Source organism: Aspergillus vadensis (assembly GCF_003184925.1).
Source record: "Aspergillus vadensis CBS 113365 unplaced genomic scaffold BO88scaffold_1, whole genome shotgun sequence".
Taxonomy (NCBI): Eukaryota; Fungi; Ascomycota; class Eurotiomycetes; order Eurotiales; family Aspergillaceae; genus Aspergillus; species Aspergillus vadensis.
In genome coordinates this window covers 3,373,278-3,393,906 of record NW_020292039.1, presented here as the reverse complement: position 1 = coordinate 3,393,906, position 20,629 = coordinate 3,373,278, and the positions used below count along the sequence as shown (strand labels likewise).

Below are 20,629 nucleotides of genomic sequence, written 5' to 3'. Positions count from 1 at the left end.
TCCTCTTATTTTATTGTTCTCTTCTATCGAGAGACTCGCTGGATCTCATAATCAGAGGCTATTCGTTCATGTGCCCAGTTTCATCAAATTATATATTGCACCCATCTTGTCTACCACCACTTCCTCGCCAATATGACTTTCGCAAGTCTCACCGGCTCATCGTTAGCTAGAGCCCGTATATGTCTTATAGTTGCCCCTGCATTTCTCCTATACAGCTACAATCAATCCAAAATAGGTGGAGTGCTCGATTACCCATCATTCATCAAGTATTTTCCACCGATAGATACGAGTAACACCACAGGTTCCATCAAGAACCACAATGCAACCATCCAGGGCATGTTCACACATCCATACTCCCAATAATGTTCCTAACCATCTATTTCATGGGAACCGTCGTCGCCATATATACCATCGGATGCCTCATCGGCGCCCTCTCGATCACCCAGCTTGGGAACCGCATCGGACGACGCAAATCCCTCATGACCGTTGCTGCAGTAGCTACCATCGGTCTAGTCATACAGGCTACGTACTACCATATAGCTCAACTTGTCGTGGGACGTATAGTTTCCGGCATCGGGATTGGTGGTGTTAACGCTGTCATCCCTGTTTGGCAGAGCGAGTGCACAAAGCCCAAGAGTCGAGGGAAGAATGTCGTTGTTATCGGCGTTTTAATTGCCTCAGGAGTTGCCATGGCTAGCTGGGTGAACGTGGGTCTCTCGTTTGTAGAAGAGAGTCAGGTATCCTGGCGCCTCCCTCTAGCACTACCAATCGTCTTCACCCTGCTGCTCCTGGCATTTACCATGTCCTTCCCTGAATCACCCCGCTGGCTCATCAGCAAAGGCCTCAAGGCAGAAGCCCGCGCCGCCATGCACGCACTAGCTGACAAGCACATAGTTAGCTACGAAGCGATTGACGCCGAAATCGAAACCATCCCTCTCGCTCTCCAAGAATCATCTACATCAGAATACGGTTTCGTCAACTTCTTCAAACGGGGACCTGTTCTACCGTCTCTTCCTCGCCGTTGCCGTCAACTTCAGCGCTCAAGTGACCGGTGCCAACGTGATAACCTACTACGGCAAAACCATCTTCCAAAAACCCCTAGGCCTCGAAGCAGAGAAAGCAGCTATCCTGAGCGCTGGCGTGCTAACATGGAAAATCTTCGCTGCTCTCTCGGACTACCTCTCCGTTGACCGCTTCGGCCGCGAACCACTCTTCATCGTGTCCGCGTTGGGGATGGGTACATCCATGTCCGGACTCACTGGAACAGTCTGGGCAATAGATAACCGGTCCACGTACGGTACTAGTATCGCAGCGACGTTTTTTCTCTTCTTCTACATGTCTTTCTTCCCGCTTGGGTTCTTGGCTGCTAATTTCTTGTATGCGGCGGAGATCGCACCACAAGAGCTGAGGATTCATTTGGCGGCAATTGGAACGGCGACCCATTGGTTGTTAAATTTTGTCATTGCAGAGATTACGCCCATTGCGTTTGCGACGATCAGGTGGAGGTATTATATTGTGTATGCGGTGATTGGGTTTAGTGTTGCTCTTATGGTTTATTTCGTATTTCCGGAGACGAAGGGTCGATCGCTGGAGGAGATGGATCGGTTATTTGGTGATCCGGAACATTGGTGGAAGGTTACTGTATATTCGAAGGAGATGACGGGAATCGATATGGTGGAGGTGGATGGAGATGATGTGAAGATGGACGCGAGTCATATTGAGAAGGCTTAGTTGATATGGAAGGAAGGAAACGGTTAAGCAATGAGCCGCAATCAAACACGCGTCTGTCTGGAATGGGACTAGTTCATGTTGCACCCAACACGTGCTGGCCACTAGCCCGAATGAGGCAAGTCCTATGCTTGTAGCCGCTAACGGCAATTCGCTGCCTGAGGATTATGGCGACTCGGGTTTTAAGCCGTCTTAAAAGCCGACAGGAATCAGGTATAAGAGAGTCTGCACTTGAGCAGGATTCCCTTCTTTCTTTTCATTTAATATAATATCAATTCCATTCTACTAGGATCAGACACTCTTCAACCGTTTGTTTTGTGCTCTGAAATCAATCGCTGCAAGATGGCAGCCAAAGAAGGAGGTATGTCTCCCTTCCGTGTTGCGGACCCATCCATCTCCACGCCAGCCCTATGGAACATCAACACCAGCCAAGACCCTAACTAACCATCACTCAACCATCCACAGAATCAGTCCCGTCGGAGGCCGCTCCATCCCAAGTATCCGTCAACGACACAAGACGACTCTTCCCAGACCAAGATGCCCACCTAGTCAGTCTGCCCCCACTCCCTACCAATATTGTCAACATACTAACAGCGACATACTACTATAGGTAACATGGGCCATGGACGACCGCGAAAACCCCAAAAACTGGAGCATGAGCAAGAAATGGGCTGTGACAATTACCGTCTCGCTTTTTACCTTCATCTCCCCGGTCTCTTCCTCCATGATTTCTCCCGCCTTGACCAAAATCGCGAAAGAACTCAACATCACCTCAGAGGTGGAATCCGAATTAAGTCTCTCCGTCTTTGTTCTCGCCTACGCTGTCGGCCCGCTATGCTTCGGCCCGCTATCCGAGCTCTTCGGTCGCGCCTACGTCCTACAATGCAGCAACCTATGCTACGTGGCCTGGAACCTGGGATGCGGGTTCGCGCAGACATCTGGGCAGTTGATCGCGTTCCGATTCATGAGCGGCATTGCGGGCAGTGCGCCGTTGGCTATTGGCGGTGGTGTTCTCAGGTATGCCCTTCCACTTCCCTTCGTTCGTTACCCATCCCTTCTTCCAATCAACAACTAACATTGTGAAAGCGATTGCTGGAACGCCGACCAACGTGGCAAAGCCGTCGGTATCTACAGCCTCGCCCCCCTCCTCGGCCCCGTCGTGGGCCCCATCGCGGGCGGCTTCATTACCGAAACAACCACCTGGCGGTGGGTCTTCTGGGCCACTAGTATCGCGGGCGCCGTGATACAACTAATCGGGCTTGCCTTCCTGCCCGAGACATACGCGCCGACACTGCTAAAGCGACGCGCCCGAACCCTACGCCAGAAGACCGGTGACGAAGCATACCACACTGAGGCAGACACCCAGAACACAAGTTTGATGTCGACGCTGCAACGCGCTCTCGTCCGCCCATTCATCCTCCTTACCACACAGCCCATCGTGCAGGTCATCGCGCTGTACATGGCGTACCTCTTCGGGCTATTCTACCTACTCCTGTCCACCTTCCCCCAAGTCTGGGAGAACGTCTACGGCGAGAGCGTCGGCATTGGCGGTCTGAACTACATTTCCCTAGGCATTGGATTCGTGCTCGGCGCACAGGTGAACGCGCGCGCTAGCGATCGCATCTACAAACAGCTCAAGGCCAAACGCAATAACACGGGCCTCCCCGAGTTCCGGATCCCTGCTATGTTCGTGGGCTCGTTGTTCATCCCCGTCGGGTTGTTCTGGTATGGGTGGAGTGTGCAAGCACATATCCATTGGATTATGCCTAACATTGGTATCGTGTTGTTCAGTATTGGGAGCATTGTCTGTCTGCAGTGTATGCAGACGTATGTGATTGATAGTTATACGAGGTTTGCGGCGAGTGGGTTGGCCGCTGCGGTTGTGTTGAGGAGTCTGGCGGGGTTTAGTTTTCCGTTGTTTGCGCCGTATATGTATAACAAGTTGCAGTATGGGTGGGGCAATAGCTTGCTTGGGTTTCTGAGTATTGGGATTGGGGTGCCAGCGCCTTGGGTGTTTTGGTTTTGGGGAGCGAAGTTGAGGGGGATGTCGAGGTATGCTTCTGGTTGAGCTTTGGTTTCATTTATGTCTGCTGGTTTATTTGGGTTGATTGGTTTGGGTATGGGTTGCTAGATTGCGTTTGGTTTTGTTTGTCATTGTTTGACTGGACTTTTATGTTAGATCTCCTCTCTCTTTTACTCTCATATGTCATGGTTGGATGAAAAGTATATGGTTACTGATGTGATAGATCTTAAAGCTGCTATAATCTCGCAGTCATATATTTTTATACGTTGACAACTATTTGTAGCTAAACACGATCTACTGAATAAAGGGGGGGGGGGCGGCATGTATATAGTGGTTTGCAGACATGGTCTCATCCCGAGGACTGTTTCCTCCCGAAACCCTATGTTAAACCTCCACGCAATGCAGGCAATCTCCCTTCACGCCCCCAGCAGATCCATATGCTCCTCTATTTGTCGAAATATCGGAACAACTTCAGACGACATTCCAATATTTTCTGCTTGCTGAATCCACTCCGATAATGCAATGGTCGGTAGGTTTTTCTCCTTATTTGATAGAATTTTCATCGGCTTATCATCACTTTCCAGAGGGACAACAAGACTCTTACCCCGATTGTTGCCTAGGACAGATCTCGCAACTGCCCTAGCCACCCGGTCAGTGGAAACAAAACTTAATGTTTCCAGAATGCTAGGTATATCGGGGACTTTCTGCAAGCGCTGCACATAGTCAAGCAGCATCTGTCCGAAGCTGGTTTGCCCCCGGTTACTCTCATTGCTGGAGACCAGTTGGGTGGGCCGGTAGATGAAGGCTGGTAGATTAAGTTCCTGATTGACTTTGTGCAGATAACATTCACTAGCCCACTTTGACGAAACGTATCCGAATGCACCGGAAGTGGGCGGGCTGAAGTGAGTTATATGCTTGGCTTGCCCGTCTTGGCCACCCAGAAGCAATACACTCGCCGTGGAGACGTAATGAAGAGGAATCCGACGCCTGGCACAAAGGCTTGCCAGTTCTTTGGTTGACTGAAGGTTGACTGGCCGTAGAGTAGTGTATGATTTGGCCTGAGAGGTGTCTGCGCCATTGTGGATGACGGCATCCGCACCTTGAAAAACGCGGCACGCTGTGGGTTCATCGAGCCCTAGTAAAGGCAGGGCTAAGTCTCCTTCGATATATTTCACCTTTCGGGACTTCCTTAGCTGCTCCTGTCGTGCCTTGAGTCCGCGGACAGCAACGCAGATAATTGTGCCAACCTGCGGGTGCCGCTCAAGAACTTCTAATAAGCGCTGACCGAGCAATCCTGTCGCACCAGTGAGAACAATGGTACGTGGCAACGGACTTGGCGGGTTTACAGTCATCTCCCTCCAGGGCACATCACGAACCAACGGAGCAGTTTCCATGTTCCAACTGATGGTATCAGGTCCTCGTGCAACGGTGTCGGAATTCGATGATTCAATTCCGTTGGGTGACATAAGCGACGACATTCCCTCCAGAGTGCTATGCTGGAAGAGTTGTAGAAGAGAGATAGAAGAATGAAACTCATTTGTGACCGATCGATGCAGGTCAATGAGCAACATTGAATTTCCTCCGACGTGAAAAAAGTCCGTCTGTTGATCGATGTCCTCAGCTCTGACAAGCTCGGCGGGTATAACAGACAGCCAAAGTTGTTTCATTCTTGCTTGTAACTTCGACAGATCCCCGACATCATTCTTAGAGCGACTCGAGGATTGCACAGGAAGGTTCTGCACAGCAGCCCGGTCAAGCTTCCCTGACACCGTTCGTGGCAATTGCTCAATAGGAATCATCGTGGGGCACATCGTAGATGGTAGATTAAGGCGATGCCTAAGCTGTCGTAGAAATTGATAGGGTCCTTGTGGCATCGTGTCACTTTTGCAGAAGACAACATGAGCTACCAGGTATGCAGATCCAGGCCCAGAGCCTTGTCTTATCGAAGCCGCGACGTCCACCAAAGCTCCCCCACTGACACGCAATACGCTCTGCTCAACATCATGGAGGTCGATCCGTACGCCATGAAGCTTCACCATCGTATCGCCCGCCACGCGACCCTCGAGCACGAGCTGGCCATTTTCTAGCAGTCTTCCTCGGTCACCGGTTCGGTACATCATTTGGTTCTCCACCTTTGGAAAGTGGAAAGTGTCCTCCACAAACTTGAGCTTGTTCTCATCACCCAAATTGACATATCCCTCCGCAACACCGGCGCCGCTAATGATGACCTCACCGGGAAGTCCGACAGGCTGGAGTTGAAGCAACTCATCTACAATGTATATCCACTCATTATAACCAGGCCATCCAACTGGGACTCCCTGTGCATATTGGCCGGGTGTGGAGTAATCTAGCTCAGTAGCGGTAGACCAAATAGTGGTCTCGCACGGGCCGTACAAATTGTAGAGCCGTAGGTTGTCCTTTGCGAGCAGTCGGAAGTTCTCTAGCAAATCTTGGGTCACTGGCTCACCCGCGGCTAGAGCCGTAACCCAGGCGCTAGCTTGAAGGTTCTTAAGTCCCGCGCATTTGAGCCAGCTTCTATATTCGCTAGGTGTAGCCAAAGTATGCGTAATTCTCTCACGATGAATCAAATGCGTCATTTCTTCAGGGTCATACCGCACCTCACGCTGTGCAACGCACACAGTAGCCCCATAGCACAGAGGCCCGAGGATTTGTGCCAGGGACAGATCAAATGAGCAAGCACTCTGGTGGAGAAAGACATGCTCTGGCCTGATATCTGCAAGTGGCATGGAGAATTCCATGTGATTCCGCAGGTTGGCGTGGGTGAGAAGCACTCCTTTGGGCACTCCTGTGGTTCCACTGGTGTGGAGGATAACCGCAGGGCCATTGCTAAAAGCGCGACTACCACACGTTTTACCATGTTGACGCACGTCGGACACATTCATCGTGGGGACACTCTGTGCTAGGAAAAGATCTCTCTCGCGGCCTGAGGTTGCATCGTGTACCAATACGATCCTGGGATTAACGGACTGCACCATTGTGGCTAATCGCCCCGGTGGAACCGATAGATCTAGCGGTAGGTATACTCCACCAACTTTGAGAATGGCCAGTGTGGAAGCGATGGACTCGATTGATGGTTCCTGGTACACCGCAACCGGCGCTCCTCGCATCAGGCCACTGTTTACCATGGCCAATGCGATACTGTCTACTCGGGAAAGCAGCTCACTATAGGTGATCATCGCACCGCTGGCTTCCTTTACAGCCGTTCGAGAGCCATGGTACTTGGCAATGGTGTCAATGCGATGAGGGATGGTTGTTGGCCAGCTTGAAGCAGCAGAGGGTCCTTCGGCGTTGAGTTAGCGACGACGTCATGAATTTAACGCTCTGTATTACACTTACCCCGTCCAAGCTCGCAAGCTTCATTTATGTCATCTGCTCGGAACTTCCATTGGCGTTCTATTGAGCGGTCAGGCGCCGCAACGATTTCTTTGATGATATCCTCATAACCCTTCGCGAGCATTCTGGCCTCTACCTCCCCATAGAGTGACTTCTGCACATGGATCGCAATGGACATTCCACGAGCCGGATGGGGGACGACATCAATCATGAAGTCGTAGCCCAGCTGTGCAATATCCCATCTCTCCAGGTCGATGTGGCGGTCTCCAAACAAGCCGTCGGTCTCGGGAGCAAGTCGGTAATCCAAGAACGCCTGGAACACGGGACTGTGAGCTGCTGACCGTGAAATTCGTAGTTCATTAAGTAACACTTGAAATGGCACCTGGGCATGTTGGAGGCAGTCATAGGTCGTGTTCCGTGTTGCTTTTAAAACAGAGGCGAATGTCATGTCCTTATCGACTTGAAAACGAAGAGGTACAAGGTTAATATATGGACCAACGCAGTCATTTTTCCCAGCATCCCAACGATTCGCATCCCCTGTCCCGATGCAAAGGTCATGCACACCAAGAAAGCGAAAGAGAAGCACTTCAAAGGCGGCAAGGTAGACATGAAAGGGCGTGGCTCGATTTGCTACTGCCAGGCGGCTAATTTCGCTGTGAAAATCGCCGGGCAAAGTGTACTCAACTCGGTGCATATCGTATTGCTTTAAGAGCGGACGTGTGGAGACTCGACTGCGAAAAACGGGAAGAGGCTCAGGCCTGGGATCGAGTACGCCTTTCCAGTATATGATATCTTCACTCCATACACGGGAAGCACGCTTCTCCTGCTCCTCCTGCACATAATCCAGGAATTGTACAGGCTTCGTTGTAAGTGGTCGTCCTCGATATGCTTCCTGAAGGTCGCGCATGATGATGGCATGACTTGAGCCGTCTACAATGAGATGATGATAACCGATCAGTAAGAAGCTGTCCTCCGAGCAGGAAGAAATATATATCATGCGGAACGCGTGACCCGATTCGGGATCGTATACATATCTGTGAAGCTCGTTGTATATGGTGTTCACTTCACACGTATCCTGAATCTGTCTTTTCTCCAAAAACACAGGTTGTTTTTGAAGTACCTCCTGAATCATCTGTTGCGTTTTTTCGTCATATCGTATCCGCGAGTGCAGAACTTCGTGGCGCATAGCGACAACGTTAAGTGCCCGCTCCAGATTTGCCACATCAAGTGGACCTTGAATGCGGTATAGGAGGGTGTGATTGAGTGTGGTCTTTTCCTCCATCAATGAATCTATAAACCAGAACATTGACTGTGATGAAGAGAGGCCCCCAGGCCGTACTACTTCATATTGATCATCAGTAGAGATGGAGCAGACTCCCGTTAGGCCTTCTTCCCGTTGTGCATGAGCAGTCGATACATGAGTGATGCTTGCCAATGCTGATCCGTTGGTATTCATGCGAGACTGGATGAACTGCTCGCTTGAAGACGCATTTGGCACCCCCTCCGTAGTACACATAGTCTCTGGAAATAGGTCAGGAGTCATGCTTGTTCGACCATCTGAGTTGCCTAGTAGCGCCGACCCCGGGGGTGTTTCTTCTACTAGATCCTCGACATCAGAAGACATGGTATCTCCTTCCAATGTTTCCTCACTTCTATGATCGATGCTATCCATTGTCAATCGCACAAGCTCCCCAATCTCCATTCCAGCCATAATCTTAAGCGTCGGAATGTCAACCCGGTACGTCTTCGACAACCATGATTTCAGATCAACCGCAACTAGAGAGTCCATTCCTAGTTGATCAGTGCGAGTTGAAGACGTAATATCCATGTCCGATGAAACCTGAAGAATCTGCCGAAGTCTGCTGCATATAGTACCTTGTGTACGTCAATATCAATTTTTTTTCTCATTGCGTGAAAGGGATGCCTACCCATTATAACCGCACGAACATCCTCGTCCGTCTTTGCCTTACGCAATTGAGACTCGATGGAGTTCCCATCTCGCCTCTTGGCGGTCCCTGCATGAGAAGAGCCTCCGGTAATGATGAGTGTACTGAACTTTGGCTCTTTAGTCCACACAGGCACGAATGTATTGTTCTTGTCTCCTTCATTGACAAGTGAAATTCCGGTGATGACGGAAGACCCCGAAGAACTATTCGCCTTCCCAAGGGCAATGGCCTCTGCAAAAGCCTCATGGAAGTCTGACTCAGAGAGGCCCATAAAACGCCGACTGAGAAGCGCGGTCAATAAAGAGGCCCCAGAGCGTCCAGATACCACATCAGAGCCGGCAATAACTCCAAGGTTGATTGTTGATGCACATAGACCCCTTCGTCTGCGATAGCTAGCCAATGCGTCCAAAAAGCCGTTTGCAGCAGCGTAATTGGCCTGGCTTGCATTTCCAACGACGCTGACCACAGAAGATAGAAGTATGAAAAACTCCAATGGTTTATCCCAAAACAGATTATCCAAATTTTGACTTCCTGTAACCTTTGGTGCCAGAACAGTATAGAGGTCATCGTGGGTCATGTCCCGCAATGGTCTGTCCCGGAGGACCATGGCGCCATGGGCGACCCCAGCCACCGGAGGGAGCTCCTTACATATGGTTTGGTATAACTCCTGGACTCCATCATAATCTGTGATGTCACTGTAAGCTATCAGTATTATTGCTACCTTATGGTGTCATCGGATCGTGCAATACGTACTTAGCGAATGGAAGGACAGTCGCTCCCAGCCGTTTCGTCCGATCCAACCACAACGGATTCATTCGCGGTTGACGACTACTGATCACGATGTACCGTGCCCCACGGCTGATCATCCACTCACATAGTGACACGGAAAGGCTTCCTGATATACCGGCCAACCAATAGGTCCTGTCTGCTCGAAACATGACTTGCGAACCTGCAGTGGTGACGCCCACAGGGATCATATTGTCCGCGATCCAGTGAAGTAACGTAAAGGGCGCGAGAGGCTGTAACTTATCCACAAGCTGTTTAGGGGTGACAACAGTGGAGCTACTCAGAGATATGTCGAATGGAAAGTCAGAGGAGGATGCCTGATGTGTAGCGAGCCTCAGAACATCGGGATTTGTGTACGCCTTGGTCTTTTTACAATAGCTAGTATCGTCACCTAATAGGGTGCCGAGATCCCAAACGGTGCATTGATGGTAAATGCACCTCAGGATACCCCTCTGCGCCATATGACTGTCCACTGTCAAGTCCACAATTCTGTCTACGTTTGGAGGCAGTGTTGTTTTGACTTGCAGTGGGCGTGAGTAGGGTGGTATGTGTATCCAAGACTCTGGTATATCCTTTTCAGCCTCGGAGGTGGTAAGAGTCAAAGTAACCTTCCGCTCAGCCGCAATTCTCTGGAGAATCTCTCCCAAAGGTCTAGGCGAGTTGTGAACCAGCAGTGTTTTGCCACATTCGATGCCATCCAAAATTGCCGCAGCGAGTAGATGAGCAACAATATATCCCAGTGCGCTGACTTTAGTGTGTCCTTCTGGGATTTTGTACTCGACCAGCTGATGTTGAGGAATGACTAGGTGAGATGCAACAGAGGGCGTCAGCGCCAGATATGTGGTGGCTTTCTCTGTTAAACAGCCTAGGACCAGGAAGAGTTGGCCGTCGGCATATCTGAGCGGCCACATAGTGCTGAGCTCGACGACCAGTTCCACCTGCTCACTATCTCGTTGAATCAAGGACTGATCGCCGCAAACTGCGAAGACATGCCTGCCATGCTGAAGATGCAGACCGACCCGCTGGACTGGGCTGGAGGAGACATGGCGAGTAATTTTCCGCACCGAAGAATTATACCGCTCATTTGCCGTCTTTGCCGGCTCCAGTCGAGGGATATGCGCTTGGAGCCGCACATTGATTCTCACTTCGGTCTCGCAGGACCAGAGTAACTTATTTTTTGCTTTCCGAGTTCGAGATGTCAAGCAAGCGAACTTCAGTAAATACTCGGCGATGTTGCTTGGATTTGCCAGGAGAGCGTGGTCCCATCGAAGGAATTGGAAGCGCATGTCAGGTATTTCCCAACAGGCAGACCGAATAAACGCTAAAGTCATGGCGCTATACTTGTCGGCTTTTCCACTACCCTCTGCCACCCAGAGGAGCCTCCTCGGCTCTAACAACATATTCTTTAGGCTCTGAAAACACCCGTCCTTGAAGTTCGAAAAAAGCGGAGCATCAAGCTCGATCATGCACAGGATTACGGCCTCGGGATGGAGGGCATCGTACTGTACGTCCTGTAGAGTCTGGAAGGTTAGTACGCTCTGGCTTAATGGCGATACTATCTGGCACAGATTGCCGACGAGGCTCGCTGTTGTCAACGATGCACCTCCAAGTAGAATCAACTGTGGTATAGGGAGTCCGGATATAGGTCGGCTGGGCGCCCAGAGTGGATGACGCAGGAATCCCGCTTGCTCGTCAATCGCCTGCGCCACCATCACAGTGCATGCATAGGCACTGTTGTGTCTCTCCCCAGCTATTGAATCCACTCCTGAGAATCCAGATTTTCGAAGTAAACTATCCCATTGAACAGCAGACACATTAGGTCCCAGTACGCGACCCTCACCACGTCCTGCCCACCAGCTAGACAACGCACCGAATATGAAGGCCACCCGACTTATGTCGTTCGAAGTCAACTCGGACAAGATCAGATACCCGCCTGGCTTGATCAGAGAACGTATGTTCCGTAGGGTGTCTTCCAGGCATGGAGTTACATGCAAAACGTGGCAAGCAATTACGAGGTCATAGGAATGGGGAGCGAACCCTTGTGCTTCAATATCTCGTGAAATATCAAGCACCTTCATGCTCGCCTTCTTGTGGCAGGTGCTGAAGAGGCCTTCGGCTCCACCAAAGTAGCCTGAGGATACATCCGTGAAGGTATATGATGCAAATCGTTCTTCAATCCGGCCCAGAACGGCTTTTGTTGCGCTTCCGGTACCAGCTCCTGTTTGTGACCGTTAACATCTATGTTTCTGAGGGGTAAATTGATACGCACCAACTTCTAAGACATTCATATGCGGATACTTGCGACTGACCTGTTCAACGACGCGGCTGAGCCATTGATTCGTTGTTCGCATCGGCTCTCCGTGCTCGTAGTACTTATCGAGCAGATCATCTGCTGCTAAGATTTCGAGGCTGTGGATTTTCCCTCGCAATACCCTGTCGATATTATCTCCGACGGCGTGCACCAGCTTTACTTCGGGGTACTCGGAGTATCTGTCGCGCGTTAGCGGCACGAGGCATTCAACACATATGTACAGTAAATATAAACTTACGGTGCAGTAGCCGCAAGGATGTCTTCGAGTCTGTCAATTTTATCCTCAATTGTAACCCACGGATGAAGTCCAGCGTCCACCAGGGAGACTATGTAGTCTGCATAGTTCAGATACGATGTGGCAAGACTGCTGGGAGCCTCCAAAGGTCGGTAGGTAATTTCGTCACGTAATCGGCGTAGGTAGAAAAGCGACGCTCGTTCCAGACATCGCGCCATGTCGTCTACCCTCTCACTAGGTTCATCAGTATCGACGCCTGTTGCATCCGGCTCTTGCGGCCACCAGGTCTCTGAGAAGAACAACTGCCGATCATCAGCTGCAGTGGCCGCCGTCAGAGGTTTAGCGGTTACTCCCCCTAGCTGAATTGCCGCATATTTACTGCTGCCCCGGTAAATCTCTACGTCGCCCGTGATATGAGCAACTCGTCCATGATCAGGTGCTGCGAGTCGAGAGTCAATAGAAAAGGGTACCTCAGGTTGTGTTATCGCATCGCACGCCGCAGGATTAATCCGCACAATGTCAACGGTGGTGGGAACATGAATCGAGCGCAGTCTGCCATCCCACGGGTAGCTGTAGGCTAATAGTAGAACCTGAATTCCCGCGTCTAGTACAGCGGGATGAACTCGATATGGTGCTTCCATAGCTTCTTCGCTGTCTGGAGGGTAGACCTTTCCTGCTGCAAACCCAGAACACCGTTCGAGGTCATCGAGTGAGCGAAATTGGTCCGAATAATCATATCCGAGGTTCTGCAGATAGCGATAGAACACATCTATATCCACCATGGACATACTAGTGGAGGAGGTTTGGCGCGGAGGAAGTATCTCACTCTCTGCCCGGCCCACCTCTACCGTCGCCAAGCCACTGGCGGTGACCTTCATGTTGCCCTGTGCCCCTATAGCGGCGGAATAAATGAATCGAGCGCTGACGATTGAGCCGCTTTCTCTGGAAAGCTTGTCGAGCTGGAAAAGCACCTCCACCCCCTCATCCGTTTCAGAGAATACCATTGCCTGCTGGAACTGGACATCATGAAGTTCGATCAGCCGCGCTTGCTCGTTTTCGCCCAGTATACATGCAACAGCTTCGATGGCAGTCACCAGATATCCCGTAGCCGGAAATATCACCTGGCCTTGGAGCTGATGGCCTTTCAGCCATGGGATTTGAGACAGCCGAACGATGTTACGCCAAAGGAGGTGGGTTTCAGAGCTTGTTGGACACAGGCGACCGAGAAGCGGATGATATTTGCCCGTTCGGTGATAAAGTGCGCGCAAATAGCGACTCTTTTCGTCCGGAAGAGAATGCTCGTGGTTCCACTGATAGGAAGGAAGATCCACAACAACAGCAAATTCATGGTCCTCAGTCATTTGCTTCTCATACCAATCCAAGTCGATATTGCACTGTGTGTTGTGTACCCACAGAGAGGCAAGGGTCTCAGATATGGCATCTGTTGCGCATTTCTCTCGTTCAAGCGTTCCGAAATGCACGACGTCCTGGAAATCCCGTGGAGATTTTATGAGCTGAATGGTTTTCATAGTTGGACTCTTTAGTGCAGGGTGGGGCCCAATCTCAATAACCATGTCGCACCCCATCTCAGACACCGCCCGAGAAACTGCCTGGTGGAATAGTACTGGCTGTAGCATGTTCTGTATCCAGTAGTCTGAACTTAGGTGCGGGATGCCTGACGTTGGTAACACACTTGAGTACCACCGGGGGCCCATTCTACTCCCATTGCCCGCTATTCCATGGCGTTCAATGGCCTCTCTATATATCTTGGAGCAAGGAAGCATGTGGTGGGAATGATATGCCACGTCCACCTTTAGTCTCCGGCAGAATTTGCCCTCGTCTTCGAAAATGATTCGGATTTGCTCAATCTGCTCTTCATCACCGGCCAACGTCACACTTGATGGTGAGTTTGAAGCTGCAACGACGACTCTCCCACGGAATTCCTCCAGATCGCACAGCTCTGCAGCGTCCTGTTGGGATGTTCCAACAGCCAGCATCGCCCCTTGACCGCCAGAAAGACCGCACGCATGTTTGGCGTACCGTCCTCGGAAGTAAGCTAATAGCAGAGAGTCTCGCATGGAAAGGCATCCAACGGCAAAAGCAGCACTTATCTCTCCGGACGAGTGGCCGACGACGGCGGAGAACTTAATTCCAAGCCGAGCAAGAAGACGAACGAGCACGATCTGCACTACTGCACAGAGGGTCTGAGAGATTTCAGGGTCATTAATGCTAGTATTTGCGCCATCTTTAAGTAACTCCTCGCGGATTGACCACGATGGGCGATCATCCGGTGGTAAAGAGGCCATTTCCCGCTCCAACTCTCCGACGATCTCAGCACAATACCCCGACTTTTCCAGCAAAGCTGCCCCCATGCGGGCGTACTGAGCGCCCTGGCCGGTGAATACACCCAACACTCTCCTTTGAGTACTCGAAATTTCCATGAGTGCTCCAGGATGATGGTGGGATTTTGCGATGGTCTCATTGATCTGTTCCTGCAGCGAGCTGACGTTGGTCGCTGTGTACGCCACTCGGCAGCGGAACTTTGATCGACGGTTTCGCAACGTCCAGGCAAGGTCAACGAGATTTACATTCGGTTCTCGATCAAGATATTCTGAAAACACTCTCAGTGTTGCAATGAGTGAGGCTTTAGATTGGGCGGAGAAGACCAATGGCGTAAAGGTCTGAGCTGCTTCTTTCTTCACCACTGGGTCCCTCCAAACTTCGACACCTTCCAAAATTACATGAGCATTGGCACCGCCGAAACCAAAGGAGTTGACACTAGCTCTCCGAGACTGTTGTGGCCAGTCAATCAGACGGGTCGGGACCTCGAGGGCCCCAGACATAGGCGAAATGGCGGGATTTATATTGTGCAGGTGGAGGTTGGGAGGGATACGACCATTTTGAATAGAAAGAGAGGCTTTCATGATGCCAGCGATTCCGGCAGTGCCCTCAGTATGACCTATAACCGTCTTAATCGAGCCCACATACATATGATTGTCGGACCAAGTCTGTTTCTTTAGGCTAAATGCTTGGTATATAGCTTCTGCTTCTGCGGGGTCACCAGCGGCTGTGCCTGTGCCATGTGCCTCGAAGAATTGACATCTATCCTGAGGATTATGTATATCGAGCCCTGCCTTGTGATATGTTTTCCTGATCAGATCCGCTTGCGCTGCGCTGTTTGGTTTGGTCAGGCCCGCCTTGCTGCCGTCATGGTTGATCTCGATATTTCTGATTATGCACTCAATAGGATCTCTATGCATTGTCGCAGCCTCGAGCCTTTTGAGGACCAGCACAGCGACACCTTCTCCCCGGCCATAGCCGTCAGCGTCTCGATCCCACATCTTGCAACGCCCATCAGACGACAGCATTTTCAACTGGCTCTCCTGAACGAAATTTTCGGGGCCTAAGATGAGATTCACACCGGCCACAACTGCCACCTCGCAGTCTCCTTCACGGATGGCTCGAACTGCTTGATGCACTGCGACAAGGCTCGAGGAGCAAGCGGTGTCCAGCGTAAATGAAGGTCCATGCCAGTCAAAAAAGTAGGATAGGCGATTAGCCACAATACTCCTGGCTGTTCCCGTGCCGATATACGTTGGGCTGTTGAAATTATCTTGGGCCTGCATCGTAAGGTAATCATTCCACATCATCCCCACAAATACTCCCGTATCAGACCCCTTCAAGGACTCAATGGTAACACCGGCTCTTTCCAAGCCCTCATAGGTCACTTCCAGAAGCATGCGTTGCTGGGGATCCATCGCCTTGGCCTCTGCCGGGCTGATGTTGAAGAAGGACGCGTCAAACTTGCGAACATCCTGCGTCAACGTATACGCGTGTTTCACGTTGGTATGACCCCGAGACTGGGCTTTGGGGTGATAAAAGGTATCCGCAGAGAAACGATCGTCGGGAAGCTCGCGAACCAAGTCTATGGGATTCTCTAAGAGCTCCCACAGCTGGCTTGGCGATGCCACTCCTCCTGGGAATCGACAGGCGCTGCCGATTATGGCGACTGGCTCGAGCCTTTTAAGCGTGAAACCCATTGTTTTATCCGTGAGTTTCGTAAATCGCTGGTATCTATTGCTTGCATATGTTCTTATGCCCGGAGTAGCATAGGAGGTAAAGGTTCTTTTATATGTCTCTACCTTCTAGTGCAGTACAAAGTTCGAATGCGTTCCATTCACGATATTTCTCTATTGAATCTAGTATCCCGGTCTGGGCACACTTTTTACTTCAGCATGGGAGTTATTACTGAGCAGAACAATGACTGAGACAGGCTTGCAGCCGACCATTGAGAGATGTATGCACAGAATCACTAGTATCACGCTTTCGATACGTCCGCGCTCCGAAAGTTCTCTAATCCTTCAGTCGTACGACTAACTTCTGTCCGTGGACTTCGTGCCGTTGGAGCATTCGGAGTCCATTGCGAACGCCGTCCCATCCGCCTTGCAACTCCAGCGGGGGGTGGCTTGTGATTCGACCCGCATCTATCATGCTTTGCATTTCCCGCTTCAACTCCAGAGTAATCTGAAGTTTATCTAAATCGGGGTGCCGATAATATTCACCTTCGGCATCCACTCCCAATCCAAGTGCCTCGGGCCCCATCACAAATGAGACTTTCACAGATCTTTTTCTGACCCACGCAGGCTGATATGCTTCGAGACATGCCAGGCGGCCCCCAGCACGGCACAATGAAGCGGCACAGACGGTCATAGACTCGAAGCTAGCGATGCAATCGACTGCGTGACGCAGCTCTCCTCTAGTTGCCGCGCGAACTCTCTCCGCACAGTTCGGATCAGCATAAGGGACGGTAGACCGCGCACCAAGGGACTGCACCACGGCAGAGGATGAGGGCGACGCAGTAGCAATAGTCGCGTAGCCGGATCTTCATGCATTCAATTAGCTGTCCGCTCAGTACTCTGATTGATCCTCGCATACGTACAACGACAGTAGCTGACAAAGCATTGTGCCCGTAGCAGTTGTTCCACCGTACACCAACACCGGCACTCGCGATCCATCTTCCCTAGCAGGGAGCGGGCGAGATGGACGACCGATCAGCCCCAGAGCGTCATACATGACGAGGCCAGCGGTGTACCAGCCGACGCCACCAAGCGCCGCCGCTTGCAGATCACTCCAGTGTTGTGGTACACGCAAGAGCAATCTGGAGTCCGCCACTACGTATTCAGCAAATGCACCATTGTCTTGTCGGGCTCGATTGCAGCCTTGGACGGCCCCACAAACCCGATCGCCTTGTTTTAGACCCGTGGCTTGCGCACGGGTCTCCGCGATAGTACCGCAAAAGTCGCACCCCAACACTGCTCCGACACAAGGGAGATATCTCGGGAACTTGTAGTCGGAGGGGTTCAGAGCGACAGCAGTAATGCGGACCAGTACCTCATGCGGATGTTCAATCTTGGGTATAGGCCGCGAAGTTTGGAGCTCGATCTGGCCCTCTCCATTGCCGGATTGGACCAAACAGCATTGTTGTTGGGGCGCCATGGCTAAGAAACCTTCCCTTTTCTTGAGGTGGGACCTTGGTATCTTCGGTAGCAAATATGCTACTTGATCTGAGTTGGAGTGGCTTTGGACCTGTCCTGGCTGTTAGCTCCATTTATGCCACATTGATCGAATGCCTGGACCCTTGAAAACAGTTCGGCTATTAAAGCCTTCTGCACGGCCTCCATGTCCTGAAGAACTGAGCTATCACATGTACGGCCAGCCTGTTGCAGATGCATGCATAGGTCTCATACTATCAGCTGATTGACCCATCTGCGCTGCGAACTTGCCATGGCCACTGACAAAAACAAGGTAGGTAAAGACCCATCAACGTCACGATTGCCTATTTAATTTCTGTGCAGTTTGTTGGGAGCAGGTCCGCTATTTCCTACCAAAAATGCACTTCAGTGGCAACACCCGACCAATCCATGCAAATCGGCATTTGCGCGTGGTCTGTATCGGAGCAGGCCCATCTGGAATCTACTTGGCCTACAAGCTGAAGACTTGTTTGGTGGATTTCACGCTGGATGTCTACGAAAAGAACCTTGAGGTGGGCGGAACATGGTTTGAGAATCGCTATCCAGGCTGTATGAGTCTGTTAAACACACAGTCGAGGCCATTGCTGACCTGATTGAAGGTGCCTGTGATATTCCAGCGTATGAAGAACGCTCCGGTCAGATCTGTTGATGCTGATTGATGTTTACAGTCACAATTACACATACTCGTTCGAGCCGAAGCCTGACTTCTCTGCCACCTATGCGGCAGCAGACGAGATTCAACAATACTTCAAAAGTTTTGTGGACCACCATGATCTTCGGAGATACATCCACTGTCATCATTCAGTTGTCGGGGCGCACTGGGATGAGCAAAGTGCAGAATGGGTGGTTCAAGTGCAATACACTGGGGGAGTCTTGATAAGGCGATGTGACTTCTTGATCAATGGGTCTGGCATCTTGAACTCGCCACGCTGGCCCGAGATCTCCGGTCTGGGGTCGTTCAACGGGACCGTCATACATACGGCCTTGTGGGATGAGAGAGTTGATTTGACTGGGAAGCGAGTGGGTCTGATTGGGATGGGGTTAGTCAATAGTGCTGGAGCGTCTCGCGCGTGTCATATGCTAACAGAGATTACTAGCTCCTCGGGTGTCCAGATTCTGCCATATCTTCAAGAGTAAGGCGCCCCGTCTATTTTCAAAAGCGTACTGACAGGTGTGATAGGAAGGCCGCTCATGTCACTGTGTTTGCTCGTAGTCCGACGTGGATCCTCTCTTCCGGTGGTGGAATGGAGTACCATGAGTTTAGCGAAGAAGAACGGAAGACCTTTCGAGACAGTCCACATGCTCTCCGCGAGTTTCGCCAAATGACGGAGAGGGATTTACATGCTCTTTTTCCGGCTCTGATCCAGGGAACGAAGACACAGCGAGATATGTGTTATCTCGCGAGGGAACAGATGGAAGGGAGCATCAAAGACGAGGCAGTCGCATCGAAGCTGATCCCTAACTTCCCTCTCGGGTGCCGCCGCATAACTGTGAGCCTAATTCCTTTCCCAGGTCCGTCAGTAGCCTTTGGCTAAAGTACAAGCTCGTCAGCCAGGAGCGCAGTGTCTAAGAGCGTTAAATGCACCCAATGTGTCTCTTGTCATGGACAACATTACGGCGGTTGATCAGCATCACTGCACCACGGCAGAGCACGAGTATGAAGTTGACGTACTCATATGTGCGACCGGTTTCGACACGTCATTTTGCCCTCGGCTACCTATTGTGGGACGAAATTGCACCCTCCTTGCTGAGCAATGGATGCATGAGCCTCGAACATACCTAGGTGTGGCAGTGAATAACTTCCCCAACTACTTCACCTTTCTAGGGCCCAACTCCCCTTTCGGCCTAACTTCAGCGCTCTTCACCATTGAACTGCAAGGTTCCTACATGTTGCACTTCCTCAATCGCTGGCAAAAGGAAGGAATACGCACCTACGATCCTACCGCGCATGCGGTGGATGACTTCATTGCTCACAAGGACTTGTTCATGCAAGGGAGCGTATGGGGCTCCTCCTGCCACTCATGGTACAAAAGCAAGTCTGGTAAGGTGATTGCTCAGTGGCCCGGGAGCTCTCTGCACTATATGGAAGCGTTGGCGCAGCCCCGCTACGAAGACTTTCACATTACGTATGCCGGCGGCAACCGCTTTGCGTACTTGGGCAATGGGATTAGCCAGACCGAAGCGAGGGAGGATGTAGACTCGGCCTATTACATTCGGGATGAGGATGACGGGCAGTCGATTTTTCGGGGTCTCTTGAGTAATGTCAACATCAAGGACACAAGGCATATGCTAGAATAAGTTCGGGGTGTAGCAGGTGGGGAACTTCTACTCTTATAATCTCTGAGGAATAGTTAGGTATTGCCATTTAGCTTCTTCGTCACGCAATTTATCTTCAGAGGTCTTGAAGATCTCTGTCGATTTGCCTTTTGCACGACATATCCTCTATGTCTGTTCTTGATGTACAGGCATCTGTCAATTACTGGTGGTAGACTCACCTCCGTGATCATGCCTTTGTAGGCGACAGTGACGTTTGCAGGGATAACGTCTAACTACTGGCGACAAATTTGATGGCTCCGATATCCTCAGCTTCGGCGACTTCTCCACTTTGCAGGACCAGCTTCACATGCATTGGTGGGCCTGTGCTCCAACGCGGGGACTGAAGAACCATAAGCATGGATCAATGTGAGATCAATTGCTTTGGCGGTGTGCAGGGGT

The 20,629-nt window shown here is 51.1% G+C and overlaps 5 protein-coding genes across 5 annotated transcripts; 3 read left to right on the top strand and 2 right to left on the bottom strand.

Moving 5' to 3' along the window:
* Window positions 1-362: 362 nt before the first annotated feature.
* Window positions 363-1,731, top strand: BO88DRAFT_440451 (sugar transporter; the record flags this gene model as incomplete). The annotated part of the gene is made up of 2 exons (XM_025709788.1): window positions 363-1,006; window positions 1,038-1,731. 2 exons carry the CDS (start codon window positions 363-365, stop codon window positions 1,729-1,731), a joined length of 1,338 nt encoding a protein of 445 aa, XP_025568999.1.
* Window positions 1,732-2,070: 339 nt separating this feature from the next.
* On the top strand, window positions 2,071-3,855 carry BO88DRAFT_440450 (MFS transporter; the record flags this gene model as incomplete). Its single annotated transcript, XM_025709787.1, has 4 exons — window positions 2,071-2,089; window positions 2,194-2,276; window positions 2,339-2,745; window positions 2,815-3,855. 4 exons carry the CDS (start codon window positions 2,071-2,073, stop codon window positions 3,794-3,796), a joined length of 1,491 nt encoding a protein of 496 aa, XP_025568998.1. The 3' UTR covers window positions 3,797-3,855.
* A 106-nt stretch (window positions 3,856-3,961) lies between these two features.
* On the bottom strand, window positions 3,962-16,454 carry BO88DRAFT_461379 (beta-ketoacyl synthase domain-containing protein). The gene is made up of 7 exons (XM_025711151.1): window positions 12,387-16,454; window positions 12,107-12,327; window positions 9,805-12,055; window positions 9,034-9,746; window positions 8,660-8,980; window positions 7,109-8,494; window positions 3,962-7,052 (listed from the first exon to the last, which is right to left on the bottom strand). The coding sequence occupies exons 1-7, from the start codon at window positions 16,421-16,423 to the stop codon at window positions 4,168-4,170; spliced, it is 11,814 nt and encodes a 3,937-aa protein (XP_025568997.1). The 5' UTR covers window positions 16,424-16,454; the 3' UTR covers window positions 3,962-4,167.
* A 136-nt stretch (window positions 16,455-16,590) lies between these two features.
* Window positions 16,591-18,007, bottom strand: BO88DRAFT_431601 (zinc-binding alcohol dehydrogenase family protein). Its single transcript, XM_025709310.1, has 2 exons — window positions 17,323-18,007; window positions 16,591-17,265 (listed from the first exon to the last, which is right to left on the bottom strand). The coding sequence occupies exons 1-2, from the start codon at window positions 17,877-17,879 to the stop codon at window positions 16,737-16,739; spliced, it is 1,086 nt and encodes a 361-aa protein (XP_025568996.1). The 5' UTR covers window positions 17,880-18,007; the 3' UTR covers window positions 16,591-16,736.
* Window positions 18,008-18,273: 266 nt separating this feature from the next.
* BO88DRAFT_461361 (flavin-containing monooxygenase) lies at window positions 18,274-20,540 on the top strand (the record flags this gene model as incomplete). The annotated part of the gene is made up of 6 exons (XM_025711150.1): window positions 18,274-18,463; window positions 18,514-18,532; window positions 18,583-18,954; window positions 19,012-19,047; window positions 19,095-19,404; window positions 19,466-20,540. The coding sequence occupies 6 exons, from the start codon at window positions 18,274-18,276 to the stop codon at window positions 20,210-20,212; spliced, it is 1,674 nt and encodes a 557-aa protein (XP_025568995.1). The 3' UTR covers window positions 20,213-20,540.
* Window positions 20,541-20,629: the final 89 nt, after the last annotated feature.